The sequence below is a fragment of the Psammomys obesus genome, unplaced genomic scaffold (genome assembly GCF_907164565.1).
Source record: "Psammomys obesus unplaced genomic scaffold, mPsaObe1.curated_primary_1811, whole genome shotgun sequence".
In the NCBI taxonomy this organism is placed as follows: Eukaryota; Metazoa; Chordata; class Mammalia; order Rodentia; family Muridae; genus Psammomys; species Psammomys obesus.
Window position 1 is genome coordinate 15,746,486 of NW_026585626.1, and position 14,355 is coordinate 15,760,840.

Genomic DNA, 14,355 nt, shown 5'->3' on the forward strand with positions numbered 1-14,355 from the left:
GTCCTAGTCCCAAACTGGAACTCTTCCTCTGGGAACTGAAGAACCAATAATAGGAGTACCTCACCTCATTCTGCAGTGAGGAAGCAGATTCTTGGCCAAGAATGGGAAAATTGGAGGATCAGTTTACAAATTAGGGACTAGAAGGTTACAGATACAAAGGAGGGCTGGAGAAGTGGCTCAGAGGTTAAGAGCACCTGGCTGTTCTTCCAGTGGTCCTGAGTTCAATTCCCAGCAACTACATGGTAGCTCATAACCATCTATGAGATCTGGTGCCCTCTTCTGGCTTGCAGGTATACATGCAGGCAGAATGCTGAATGAATAAACAAACAAACAAATAAATAAATCTTTAAAAAATAAAGCGAATATATATCTTTCCTTGGAGCTGTCTTTCCTTATATATCTTTCCTTATTCAGCATGCAGGTGACATCTAATATTAGAGGTGCTTACCATCTTGAGCTCCATCCAGTTGGCAGCCCACTGCAGGGCAGCCTCTGGACTGGGGGTGTTCTGTCTTCAAGGATACACAAGATTAGGTCAGATAAGCAGTACAGGGCTAGGGTAGGGTGAAAAGTCAGGCCCCACCAACAAAAGGCAGATTAATAAGGGGAAAGTATACACATTCGCTTAAGTTGTATATAATACAGGAGCCTCCAGAATGAAGTACACTTTGCTGTTTTTCTTCTTAAACATGATAAAGAGTAGAAGGTCAAGTAGAGATACAATTGGAGTATAAAATAATATGATGGGATGACAGTGAACAGGGAGGACTCAGTGGAGAGCAAAACGAATTTTCCCTCTCTCAAGAGTTTAATCTTTAAATTTAATGGTAGCTGGGTTGTTAGGGAGACAGAGCTCAGGTCTGTTATGTGCACCCATCATGGGAGTCACAGGAAATATGAAATTTAGAGAGGAGCTTGCATGCCCAGAGGGCTGAATACCAATAGTGGCTGGCACAATGTTCCTCAGGACCAGGAGAAGGAGAGGAGTGAAGGAGAAGACCAGTCTGTGTGCAGCCAAGTGCACATGAAGTTCTACAGGCAGTCGGTCCCCTTGCTGCCCTCAGAACATGAAAAAAAAAATCTATGTGGACATAGTGAGGACTGTTCATCTCTTTTTCCCTGGTGATACGATGTGACTGTGTTTTTACGTGGATCCATGGGAAGTGGACCTGACTGAGGGCAGGGAGGGAATGCAAAAAAGACAGGCAGTGGGTGCACACCTTTAGTCCCAGCATTCAGGAGGCAGGTGGATCTTTGAGTTGAAGGCCAGCCTGGACTACAAAGTGCGTTCCGGACAGTCAGGGCTGCACAGAGAGACTCTGTCTCAAAAAATGAAAAAATAAAATAAAGACAGAAAGTGAACACACAAACAGAAAGCTGTGGTCGGGTGGACTGCGTTCTTAGATGGGGCCTCAGCACCTTGGAATCTTGGCTTCCCCAGGAAGGCTTTGCCATCCTTCTGAGATGAGGCTATGGTATGGATGGGGTCCTAGACATGGCCATGCCTATGTGAACACATTCACTCAGGACAAGGTGTGTCCTATCTTCACAAAGAAGGTTTTTGTTTCTGATATGGGAGGTGAGTCTCTCCCGGGAGTGTCTTAGGACCTACTTCAGGGGAAAAGGGCTATGGGAGGAAGAGAAATCATCCTGCGCCCATCTTTCCTTAAATGCTAGAGTGCCATTTGTGGGATAGCCTATCCTGAACCCCACTGGCTAAGTTATCACAGTTTTTCCAACCTCACACTGAGCAGTAAGACAAGGGTTCAATGTAGCTCCTGCTTGTAGGGTTGTGAGGACACATTGTCCAGTCACGGTGCTGCTCAGTAAATGTTGACTTTTGCAATCTTCATTGGTATTGTTGTCACCACTAACGCAGTTTATGCTTCAACTTTATCTTTCAGCATATAATTGTATTGGTGTCAGGACACTGTTTTAAAAATCTCTTGTTATAAATGTCAGCTCATGAAATTTTAAATTGATATGTGAGCACCGTCATAAAGTCAAAAGAAAAAAGTGATAACTTTTTACAAACAAATTACAAGGGCAAACTTGTAATTCATAACAAAGGATTCATTTCCCTAATATGGCTGATTATAAAGCTCTTTGTGATAACATGCTTCCATGTGTTTAACCATGCTCCAGAGCACATGTCTAATGCATGATGACAGCCTGTCAGGGAAATCATAGACTGGAGAAGGGCCTGAGACATTATAGCTGGAGAAATAGTTACAGACAGCTGTGTAGAATATGTCCTTGTAGGGTATTGCAGTGTGCAGGTGCCTGAGGAGGCCAGACAAAGTGGCTCCCTCTGAGAAGTGCGCTGACACCCTCCTGTGCCTGCTCGCCCTGGTTCCCATGTCTTCTCTGCACCCAGAATGTTCTCTGCTGCTTCCCATTTCAGCAGCCTGCTCAGAGCCCTTAGTGGTTCCCTCTGGCTAGCCTAAGGTCTAATTTGTGAACCTAACCTCAGGGGCCTCTGTGGTGTATCTCTCCCTCCTTAGGTCTCATTGTAACTTTCAGGACCCCTTCTAACATCTTAACTGCCTGGCCCTGCTCACCATGCTCATTCCTGCCTCAGAGCACTATACCTTGTCTTGTACATGCCCTAAGGTCCAGCTCAGTTTTGCTCTCCTCCAGGTGGCTTTGCTGGCACCCATTCCTTAGTGCCCAGCATTTCTTCAGGTCCCACTGCATTTCTGAAGCACAGAGTAGTTACTTTTGTTGTAGCCAAAATATGTGGCAGGATCACCATACAGTTGGAAAGGTTTTTTGTTGGCTGCTGTTTCAGAGTTACAGTCACTATTTTGGTATAGGCATGTATACATAGACATGGGAATGTGAGCTTGAGCTTCTTCACATTACAGACCAGAAAGCAGAGAGTAGCCAGAACTCTAAGCTAGGCTGCAACCACGAGCTGGGGAATGTCATTCAAACATGATTTGGGGGTTCTGTGTTTTAGATTCAGAAATAACAGTCTGTACTCTCACCACACACTTAACATTTGCTGTAGAGTTTTGTTTGTTTGTTTGTATTTGTTTTGTATTGTTGAGACAGGATTTCATCTAGCCTAGGCTAGCCTCAAATTTTCAATCCTCCAGCCTGAGACTCCTGAGTGCTGGGATTCCAGGTGTTCATCCAGGTAAACATTTTCACTGAGGTAGAGACTGCATACCTACATGCACACAGAAGCATGTTCAGATCTGGGGGAAAGTAAGCAGGGTCTTTGGGTAAGACCACAGCCACAGCTTCCACACTTCTTCCTCCTGTCTGCTTCCAGAGACAGAGCCACACTGTGCACATGGGCACGGAATGTCCATCATCAGTGCTAAGTGAAACTCCACATCAGGAGCTGAGCCTAGAGCAGATCCAGTCCCTGTAGACAAGAGACTATGACATAGTCTCTAAGTTTCCATTACTGATGAGGTTCTTTCTTGACAGCCAGTTAGAACTAAGATATGCTTCCCACTCCCAGCTTAATTAGAGGTAATACAGTTTTTGTTAAAAGTCCTCATCAGGGATTTCTTTATGCTAATTTATAGTTTAGTTTTAGCCTGCACACCAACATGTTATGTTTTTTTCCCTTTGTGCACTTATAGAGACAGGGAGAGATCTATAGCATGAGTTTTTGTTGTCATTTTGCCCATCAGATACATACTGGTCCCATGTAAACTTCTAGACACTATTACAGAATATAGTGGGATTCAGTTCCTCCTTCCACAAGGTTTATATTCTGATGAATCACTAGAAAATGATTGATGTCACTAACAGCAAGGCTTCATACTAAAAATATAACAGTGACTAAGGAATAAAATAACTGAAAAATCATTGCAAGATCATCTGTCCCAAAGTTTTCCCAAACATTCAGAGAGAACAGGAACACTGAGGTAGGAAAGGCTATAAAGAAGGTTAGCCTGGGCTAAACACTTCTGTATGCAAAATCCATTTGATGGGATATTGTTATCAAAAGGCACGAGAGAAGGCAGAAAGTTAGAAAGGTAAAGTAAATGCAAATCATAGAGAATTGAGAGATTTTAGAAACATCATTAGAAACTCCTGATTCTCGAAAACAGTTTACAATTTGCTTGTCTGTCTTACTGGATCACTGCTCATTGTGATCTTTTATTCCATATGGGTTGGTGCAGTGAGTGGTGTTAATGTACCCATTGTCTTCACAGCCTGCACTGGCCTCAGAGAATTTAAAAATGTGTGTTTCTTCTCCTCCTAATATTCTTGAGTACCCCATTGACATCACATCTAGCTAATTTCATTATTACTACGTGCACTGCTTTTATTTATCAACCTGAATGCTGTGAGGTTTCTCTCGGGCAGATTGTGTCTCTGGGGGTCGTAGGCAGGTCACTTTAGCTCCTCGCTGTTATGTCTCCTTTACTTGGGACCATAAACACAGAGATGAGGTACAAGACTCTAGGACACCCCCCCCCCCAGCACACACTGTTTTCTTTGTCCCTCCTTTTGCCTCTTGGGTATTATGTATTTTCTATATCTAGAAGGCTTCAGTTTGCAAAGCTATAAATATGTCAGTCTTATTTATGTGCTTTTCACTTCAAAATAATGTTCAGCAAAGGGATTAACAGATAACTATTTCAGCCTAAGGTTTTTTGTTTGTTTGTTTGTTTTTTGTTTTTTTAACAAGAAGAGTGGGTATGGTTTGCACAGGGTGCCTGAGCCAGGACACAGAGTTAATTGTGTAAATCAGGGCGGGAGAGAACTGCTCTCCTTTCAAAAAGACTATGCAGTGCAGCTCACAGCCTCCATGTAGATCCTTTGGGGGTCAAATTGATGTCATGTTGAAGAATAAATATTGATTAGACTTTGTAAAGTTAGCTTTTAATGAACCTCAGACATTTTTCTAGGCCGCTAATTGCAGGAAGAAGAAAGGTGGCAGTGCCTGGAGTTTATGGGTGTTAAGTGGAGAGACAGTTGCACTCATAGATTGTGTTCAGGGTTGTTTGGAACTTGTATTGAAAGGCTGGTTGGAGGTAGAGCAGAAACCCTCAGTTCAACCCTAGGGCCGAGAAGGAAAAAAAAAGGAAGGATTTCTTGGGGTCTTTCTGACTGTAAACAGAGCAGTTCTTGCTTCCTGGAAGGTTAGACTCCTCTCATCCCAGTTCTTCCAGGTCTGACCTTGCCTAGCTTCTGAGATTAGATTGGGTGTGTTCAGGGCTGTATGGCCATAGACTACTTTTTTTGGCAGCCCTAGTTCTTTGGGATGAATTCCAGTGTCATTTCAGATTCTGCCTTCTGAATGTATGTTCACAAGGTCAGGTCCTTCCCTTCCACTGATGCTCTTGAAAGCACTCAGCATAGAAGAGTGCAGTTTGGAACATTTCCTAGAGGATACTGGCCTGAGTATCTAACTGAAAGGCTTTCATAAGTATTCAATGTTCCTCTGTGGCATTGCACACTTGAGTATTGAAGTTTCCCTTTACTGGGTTGTCCCTATCATGTGTGGCTCTGAGCTTCTTACCCTGCATACGCTGTCAGTGCTCCTAGTAAGAGCTGTTAACAAGGTAGAGGGATGTGCCCTGTGGACTTTTGTGTTGCCCTAAGGAGATCTGATACTAAGGGGTCTTACTTGGTATAACTAGAAGTCAAAGGCATTTCCAAGCCCTGAGAGTCTAATGTAGCCCCAGAGTATTTATTGCACACTCTTGTTACGTCTGCTCAGCACATGCATCTTTGCTATGACTTGTAGCTCTACTGTCTAGTGCATTTTCTCTGGGAGACTTTAGGATTAATGAGAAGAACCGGCTGTCCTTTCTCACTCCTCTCCCTCCCTCCTCTCTGGGATTATTATTCAGAATAAGCACTGAGGAGAGAAGCTGGGGTGGGGGGATTGTTGTAGTGCAGTGTAGGCATACAGGATATCGAACATTCCATCTCTAGCTCTCTTTGATTGCTTCCTTTGCAGAAGTTTGAGAACTTTTACTTTGGTTCCCTGAAGCTCAATTCCATTCACATCTCCCAGAGGTTCTCAGTGGACAGCTTTGGAAACTATGCCTCCTGCGGACAAGTTGACTTCTCCTGAAATGGGTATTGAATGTAATAGAAATGGAATGCCTTCCTAAGGTGGTGAGGAAGAGGATTTGGGTGTGGGAATTTGGGCGATGTGCTGGTTAGCTTCTTGTCAACTTGATATAATTATGTATAATTATGTGGGAAGAGGGAACCTCAGTGGTGAAAATGCCTCTATAAGATTGGCCTATAGGCAAACCTGTTGGAAGGCCCAGCCCACTGCAAGCAGTGTCCTGGGCAGGTAGTCCTAGGAGGTGTAAGAAAACAGGGATATATAGGAAAACAGGGTGAGCCAGCCACGAGGAACAAGCCAGTAAGCCAAGTCTTTCTTGCCCAAGTTGATTTTGGTCATGGTTTTCATCTTAGCAATTTTAGGCTAGATGCTTATTGTCCTGGGTGGTCCCCCTAAATCCCCAACTCCACATTCCCTTTGATGGTCACCCACAGTTCACAGTATCTGCTAAGATGTAAGGGGAGCTTGAGCCCATCATTTTGGCTTGTTCTATTTTGTGTGTTAGGAAGAAACACAAATAATGTGAAATTTACTATACTAACCATTTTAACTGTGAGGTCTGGTGTTATTAAATGCATGTGTAACATTGTGCTGCTGTTAGCACAACCCATTCACACATACAGCTTTTCACTTCCTAAAACTTGTAACTTTGCCGTTAAGCACTTCTCTTACCCCTCACTTCTGACAGCCCCTGGCAATTGTTTAACTTTCTGTTCATGATTGTGACAGCTGAGTACCTCATGTAGGCAGAAGCACAGTATTTGTCCTAGCATAATGTCCTCAAAGTTGACCATGCTGTATCATTTGACAGTCCTGCCTTCTTAAGGATGAATAATATCCCATTGTATGCAAACCACATTTTCTTTACCCATTCATCCACAACTGACCTTTGGGTTGTTTCCACATCTTAACTACTGTGAATAGAGCTGGTCCCGACCTGGATGTGCAGATGTCCCTTCCATACCCTGTTTTCATCTCCCTCACTGGCCAGAGTCTTATCTTTAGCAGTCATAATTAAATTTATGTTGCTTAATCTATTTATTTTCATTCTAAACTTAGCCCTTAAAAATATTTTGGAGTGGGGGGTACTGAGGATGTATCTCAGTTGGTAGAATTTGAATAGCTTGCACAAAACTGCGGGTTAGATCCCTAGCACCATGTATCATAGTGTATGGTGGCCCATGCCTGTAGTCCCAGCACTCAGGAGGTAGAGGCAGGAGGAACAGAAGTTCAAGGTCATCCTTGGCTACATAGAGAGTTCAAGGCCAGCCTGGACTATCTAAGACCAAGCCCTCACCCCAAAAACAAAAGAACCCCAAGGGACTGGAGACCTGGACCAATGGTTAAGAGCACTAGCTGTTCTTCCAGAACACATGGGTTAGATTCCATGTGGAGACTCACAACCATCTGTAACTCCAGTTCTAGGGGATCTGACACTGTACAGACACTAGGCATGTAAATAGTGCCCAGACATAGATGGCAGGCAAAATACCCATAACACATAAAATAAAAATAAATATTAAAACAAGCAACAAAATTGTTGGAGTCCTGTTCTGTCACCTCCATCTCAATCACTCTCTCCTGTTTTATTCTCAGGAGAGCAGCAGAGAACCGTGACTGTGGGCATCATGAGTCTGGAAGTGTGGCAGCAGCAAGCACTCCGGCCTCCAGCTGACTGGCAGAGAAGGGAGCTCCATACCATGCTCCTCTCTTCTGGTTCTCACTCCTCCTCATCCCTGTCTTTCTTGTTCCTCATTCCTTATCCTCCATGGCTCCTTTCTGTGACATCTGCTCCTGAGCTCTGTGTTGAGATCTGTGCTGCAGAGCTTTACTTCTCCATGAAGTGGCACAGACCATTTGCAAATAAATGAGTTTTCCAGGTTACTGTGCTGTCCTTAATATTGCCAGGCAGCTGTGGTCTGTGCACCGTCATCAGTGTGTTGGGGCTCCAGGGCTTCAGTACTGACCGACTCAGCTGTTGTGTTTACCAGGGTCTCACTTATTAGTGTATCCAGGTCAGCTTTCCCAAAAGGCTTTCTGCTGGTGACAGTCAGGTTTTATATCTCCCCTCCAGCTGTTACATAGGACATGGTTCTCCTTTGACCCCAGAGCTTCTCTCTTCAGCTATCGGGTAGCCTTGTCCATTACGGTGAAGATAACTTTTTTGGGGTGTCAGGATTAATGACATATACTTGTAGGAATTCTTAAGAGTTTTGTTTTAGAGATTGCAGTGTAATAATTCAGATACTGCATTCTTAACAGAACAAGGAATTCTGTTATCAAGTCTCAGGGTTTCTGCTCTCTTCACACATGACTAGATACCATATTGTTAGGCAGATGCTGGATTGTTAGGTGGTTTCTCAAGTGCAGAGGGTAGTTTTCCTGAGATGACATGTGAGCGTGACAGTGTAATGACTAATGGAGTGTATATGAGGATTTTTGTGTTTTGTAGTACCTTGCATATTGGTAGATATTAGTAGAATTAGGATTTTTTTTTTTAATTTATCTTTTTTTTTTTTTTTTGTTTTTTTGTTTTTTTTGAGACAGTGTCTCTATATAACCTGGCTGGCTGGTCTGGAACTAGCTCTGTAGACCAGGCTGGCCTTGAATTTACAGAGCTCTGCCTACCCACCACATCTGGCCAAATTTGAGGGTTTTTTTTTGTTTTTTGTTTTTTTTTTCCAAACAGTAGTAGCTAATATTAACAGAGTCCACCCACTTGTCATGTATTAGTACATTGACTTAGCCCTCACAGTAATCCACTGGACTTGGCACCAATATTATTACACTTATTTTTCAAATTGAGGAGTAACAAGATTATGAAATCTAGAGCTAGACAGATGGTTTAGTGGTTAAGAGTACATACTGCTCTTCAGGAAGACCTGAATGTGGTCTCTAGCCACACCATCACATAGCTCACCATGGCTTATCACTCCAGCTCCAGAAGATAAAACGCCTCTTCTGGTTTCTGAGCACCTGCACACATGTCACACACACACATATTGGAAAAGACATAAATTGTATTTTTTTTAAGGTTTAAACATTTTGCCTGAGGCCTTTGGTCTCAATGTACAGTTTTTGGACTACTTGGAATCCTCCAAAATTTTGTAGAAGGTCTAATTTTATAAAAGTACTAAGGTGTTTGTGGGCCTTTTCATTCCCCAAGAGGCCACTGATAGAATGATGTCACCCTGGTAGTTAAATGCAGTGTGTACTTGTCTAATTTTGTATTTTCTAGGGTATAATAAGTTGGAGGGTTTAGGCTGTCATTGTGTTTTTTGGAGGTTAACTAACTCGTTTTGTCCTCAGTCCTTTAGGCTCTTATTAGTGATTTCTTTTCCACTTGCCATTAGGAATTGTGTCCTGCCCAGGCTCCAGTACCTCCATGTTACTGTGTTTGGAGACAGGGCCTTTAAAGAGGCCATTAGGGTGGATCCCAGTCCCACTGGCCTAGAGTCCTTAGAAGGAAATTGAGACTCATTCAAGAGATAAGACTAGCATTCACTAAGAGGAAGGACCTGAAAAGACCCTGTGAGAAGGTGACTTTCTACAAGTCAAGGAGAGACCAAACCTGAACACTTTGATCTTGAACTTCTAGCCTCAGGAACTGTGAAAATAAACTGGCTGCAGAGGCCTTTGGTCTGTGGTGCTTTGTTATGGCAGCCCTTGTCGACAGCTGCTGGGTAGAACAGAAGCTCCCAGGCTACCTGTCTTCCTTTGAACCAGATATTAAAGAGATTTGTAAAAATGGAAAACAATGTCACTTTTTCCCCCGATTGTAAGGGATTTATATTTCTCATATAATACATTATTATTTTGTTAATATGAAATGGGGAGTTTATTTTTAAATAAGCATATTTTTAAATTCCTAGTTTTATTTTCAAGTATACTAAATGCGAATATGTGTCTGTTTCACACAAACAAGTTCTTGGCGATCCTCAGTAATACTTTGGTGTAAAAGGCTCTTGAGACCAGGTTGTAAGTGTGATGTTGTACTGTCTTTCCAATGGGGTCATGTAGATGAGACTGCTGTAGTTTGGAAACTCCTCCCCCAGGCCCATGTGCTTAAAAGCCTAACCGGTGGCATTATTAGGAGGGATTGGAACTTTGGGAAGTGGGTCCTTGTGGAAGGAAGCTAGGCCATTCTTTAAGGAGGTGTCCTTAAAGAAGATAATGGGATCCCAGGCTTTGCTTCTCGTTGGTTTCCAGCCCCTATGCGATGAGCAGGCCCCCTCTGCCCCTCATATTGCAATGTGCTATGCTGCCACCCAGCTAAAGCAGCAGGGACCCTCTAAAAGCATAGGACACAATAAACAGGTTAGTTCTCCCAGGTGTTTTGTCACAATAACACAAAGCTAACTGATGCAAGGATCAGCTGGGAAGTGTTTGCAGCACTGGGAATCATGTGTTACCTAAGGGTTCTACCACTGGCCTCTCTCCATCCTAAGCCCACTATATAAACCAGATGAGCTCTTCCTATCCAATAATAGCTCATATTACTTGCAATAGGTAGAAATCTACATTAATTTTTTATGTCTGTGTGGGTAGTTCTTTGTAGATATTTATTTCATTTGAGATGGACTCTTGCTGTGTTACCCAGGCAGGTCTTAAATTACCTGTGCTGACATGGCCCTCCTTTGTCAGCCTCCCAAATTCTAGAACTACAGATTCACACAACACTGTGACCAGTTGTTGGTACCATTTTAAATATAACATCTTGATTATTGATTACTAGTATATTAGTCAGGATTCTCTAGAGGAAAAGAATTTATAAAATATATACATATGTTTATGAAGAACATATATGTGATTATTAGAATGGCTTATAGGCTTGCATAATCAGTCCAAAAATCCAGTAGATCAGTACACGAGGCTGGATGTCTCAGCTGATCTTCAATATACACCAGAATCCCAAAGAAGTAGGCTCTAATGCCAGTGAAGGAGCGGACTTGTCAGTGAGAGTGAGGGCGAGCAGGGAAAGAGCAAGAGCTTCCTTCTTCCACATCCTTCATGTAGGCTGCCACCAGAAGGTGCAGTCCAGATTAAAGTTGTAGTTTCCCACCTCAAAAGATCCAGATTAGGGCTGGAGAGATGACTTAGAGGTTAAGAGAACTGGTTGCTCTTCCAGAGGTCATGAGTTCAGTTCCCAGCAACTACATGGCTTACAGTCATCTATACTGAGATCTGGTACCCCCTTCTGGCATGCAGGCAGAACACTGTATATATAGTAAATAAATCTTAAAAAAAAAAATCCAGATTAAAAGTAGTCTTCCCACTCAAATGATTTAATTAAGAAAAAAATCCCTCATAGGTGTACCCAGTCACTTGGGTTCTAGTTAATTCCAAATGTAGTCAGGTTGACAACCAAGAATAGCCACCACAAACAATCTTGAAGTGAGTATCTTTGTGCAATTGTCTTGAACTTAGAGCATCTAGAAATGAGAATGTTGTCTTTTTTTAAAATTCATTTTTCATTATTTTTCTTTTTTAATTTATTTTTTATTTATTACAATTTATTCACTTTGTATCCCAGCTGTAGCTCATTCCCTCCCAATCCCACCCCGTCCCTCTTCTCCTATGCTCCTGCCCCAGCCCACTGATGGGAGGTCCTCCTCCCTTCCATCTGACCCTAGCCTATCAGGTCTCATCAGAACTGGCTGCATTGTCTTCCTCTGTGGCCTGGTAAGGCTGCTCCCCGCTCAGGGGAAGGTGATCAAAGAGCAGGCCAATCAGTTCATGTCAGAGACAGCCCCGGTTCCCTTTACTAGGGAACCCACATGGACACTGAGATGCCATGGGCTACATCTAAGCAGGGACTCTAGGTTATCTCCATGAATGGTCCTTGGTTGGAGAATCAGTCTCAGAAAAGACCCCTTGGCCCAGATTTTTTGGTTCTGTTGCTCTCCTTGTGGAGCTCCTGTCCCCTCCAGGTCTTTCTATCTCCCCCTTCTTTCATAAGATTCCCTGCACTCTGCCCAAAGTTTGGCTGTGAGTCTCAGCATATGTTTTGATATCCTGCTGGGTAGAGAGTCTTCCAGAGGCCCTCTGTGGTAGGTTCCTGTCCTCTTCCCTGTTTTCTCCCTCTTCGATGTCCATCCCATTTGCCTTTCTGAATGAGGATTGATCATCATACCCAAGGTCCTCCTTCTTGTGTAGGTTCTTTGGGTGTACAGATTTTAGTATGTTTATCCTATATTATATATCTAATATCCACTTATAAGTGAGCATGTGTGTCTGTCTCTTGGATACTTCACTCAGGATAATCTCTTGTAGTTTCCACCATTTGCCTGCAAATTTCATGATTTCCTGAGTAGTATTCCATTGTGTAAAAGTACCACAATTTCTGAATGGATATTCCTCCATTGAGGGACATCTGGGTTGTTTCCAGATTCTGGCTATTACTCATAAAGCTACTATGAACATGGTTGAGCAAATGTCCTTGTTGTAAACTTGAGCATATTTTGGAATATATGCCTAGGAGTGGTATAGCTGAGTCTTGAGGTAGCACTATTCCTATTTTTTTTGAGAAAGCACCGACAATTCTTTAGAAGAAAAGCCTTCTGAGTTATAAACTAGGTTATTAGTTATTTTGCACAATTCTTAACATCTGTCGTCTAAACATTTGGACTCTTCCTCTTAAATAGCTTCACCTTCAGCTGCAGGTCTTGGTCTGTGTTGCTGCAGGAGGCACGTCCCCTTGGTGCCCATGTGTGGAAATCATTCTGACCTTCGTGGGTCTAAAGGCAGCTAAAGGGCACTGGGTTAGCTTCCAAGCTTGTTGTTAAGCAGATGTGGTAACTAGACCACTAGAACACTTTGTGCATCTGAGCTGTCTGCTAAGTGCTTTGGAGACTAGGATTGAGGGGCATGTGGTTTAGTCAGTAGAATGCTCACTTAGCATGGAAGAAGCCCTGGGTTTGATTCCCCAAGACCACTTGAGACAGGAGATCAGAAGTTAAAAGGTTAATAACCTCAAGCTACATATCTAATTGGAAGCCAGTCTGGGCTACAGGAGACCTTGTCTGAAATAAAAAGCCTGGGATTAGGAAGATAGGGAGGGGCTGGAGAGATGCTCTCGTTAAGAGCACTGTCTGCACTTCCAGAAGTCCTGAGTTCAATTCTCAGCAACCACGTGGTGGCTCACAACCATGTATATTGTCATCTGGTGCCCTCTTCTGGCATGCAGGTGTAGATGCAGATAGAGCACTCATACAAACAACAAAACCGAAAGTGATGGAGGAAAGATGACAAGATTTGGTAAATCTTCAGAACCTCTTTCCAACCTGATGGACAAACTCTTGTTTTTTAAATGCCTGGGATAATTTTGCTCAAGTATGGTATGCAATAGCATTAACATTACATTCTAGATAGAAATTGGGGTCCTCTCAGTCCCTCCAGTCCTTATGACAAGTTGAGCTTCACTGTGAAGCACCTCTGCACCACCTGGGAGGGCTCCGCTTTCATCGTGGGATGCAGACACTAGTGTCTGGAGCTCGCAGCAAGACAGGACATCAGAGAAAAACCAAGTGGGAACTATTGTCTTGTGTTTTCTCAAGGGAATTCTCTAGCCCAGGCCACTGTAGACCCCATAACGTGTGTGTGTGTGTGTGTGTGTGTGTGTGTGTGTGTGTGTGTGTTTTCTGCTGATTAAGATCATGTGCTTTCATTGCCTTTAATTTTCTATTTTAACATCACAGCAGCCAAGTCTTTTATAAAAACACAGTCTAGGGCTCGGGGCCCAAAAGTTTAATATGTTTTATCCTGTTGTACTCTTCAATGTATTTGTAATATCCCATTTGTACTCTGATCCTGGGTCTGTGCCCAGCTGCCTGCTTTCCCAGCTGGTAAGTCAACAGACGTCTATAGGAAATGATTAGGATCACAGTTTTAACAAAAACTTACCCCCCCCCCCCCCCCGACAAAACCAGTTGTTTGAGGTTGTTGATGAGCCTCTTCCTGCCTTGTCTCCTTCCCCAGTGGCTCATCAAATGCAACATGAAGTCAAATACAAGCAAATGGGCTTGAATCAAGGCAGATGAAGGCTAGGCATGAGTCTTCTAGGGTTGCTGAAAAGCTAACGAAAGGGTGCCAGCCCCTAAACAGCTGCTTGGGGAGGAGGACATCTGCCCTTGTTTTACCAGCGGTGCAGTGCTCAGGCCATGCACTGAAAAGAGTGGTGGGTCTGGGGAGCAATAGTTCAGAGGCAGCCAGTTATTAGACCGCCTTTGTCTTAAGGAAGCTACCCATTACCGTAGCGTGTCAACTCACAGGGACCCAGCTGTCAGAGTTGTGGCACAGGCCAC

The 14,355-nt window shown here is 43.3% G+C and overlaps 1 protein-coding gene across 6 annotated transcripts in view; it reads left to right on the forward strand.

The window, feature by feature from the left end:
* Positions 1 to 7,936, forward strand: part of Ascc1 (activating signal cointegrator 1 complex subunit 1) — a 92,137-nt gene extending 84,201 nt beyond the window's left edge. For 3 of the 6 annotated variants that reach the window (XM_055614450.1, XM_055614475.1, XM_055614456.1), the window contains 2 exons: positions 5,936 to 6,057; positions 7,649 to 7,936. In XM_055614450.1, coding sequence (XP_055470425.1) covers positions 5,936 to 6,052 — 117 coding nt within the window. In that variant the 3' untranslated portion in view covers positions 6,053 to 6,057; positions 7,649 to 7,936. Of the gene's footprint in view, positions 1 to 5,935; positions 6,097 to 7,648 lie in introns of all 6 variants that reach the window. The other 3 variants (XM_055614457.1, XM_055614459.1, XM_055614466.1) reach the window with 3 other exon arrangements.
* Positions 7,937 to 14,355: the final 6,419 nt, after the last annotated feature.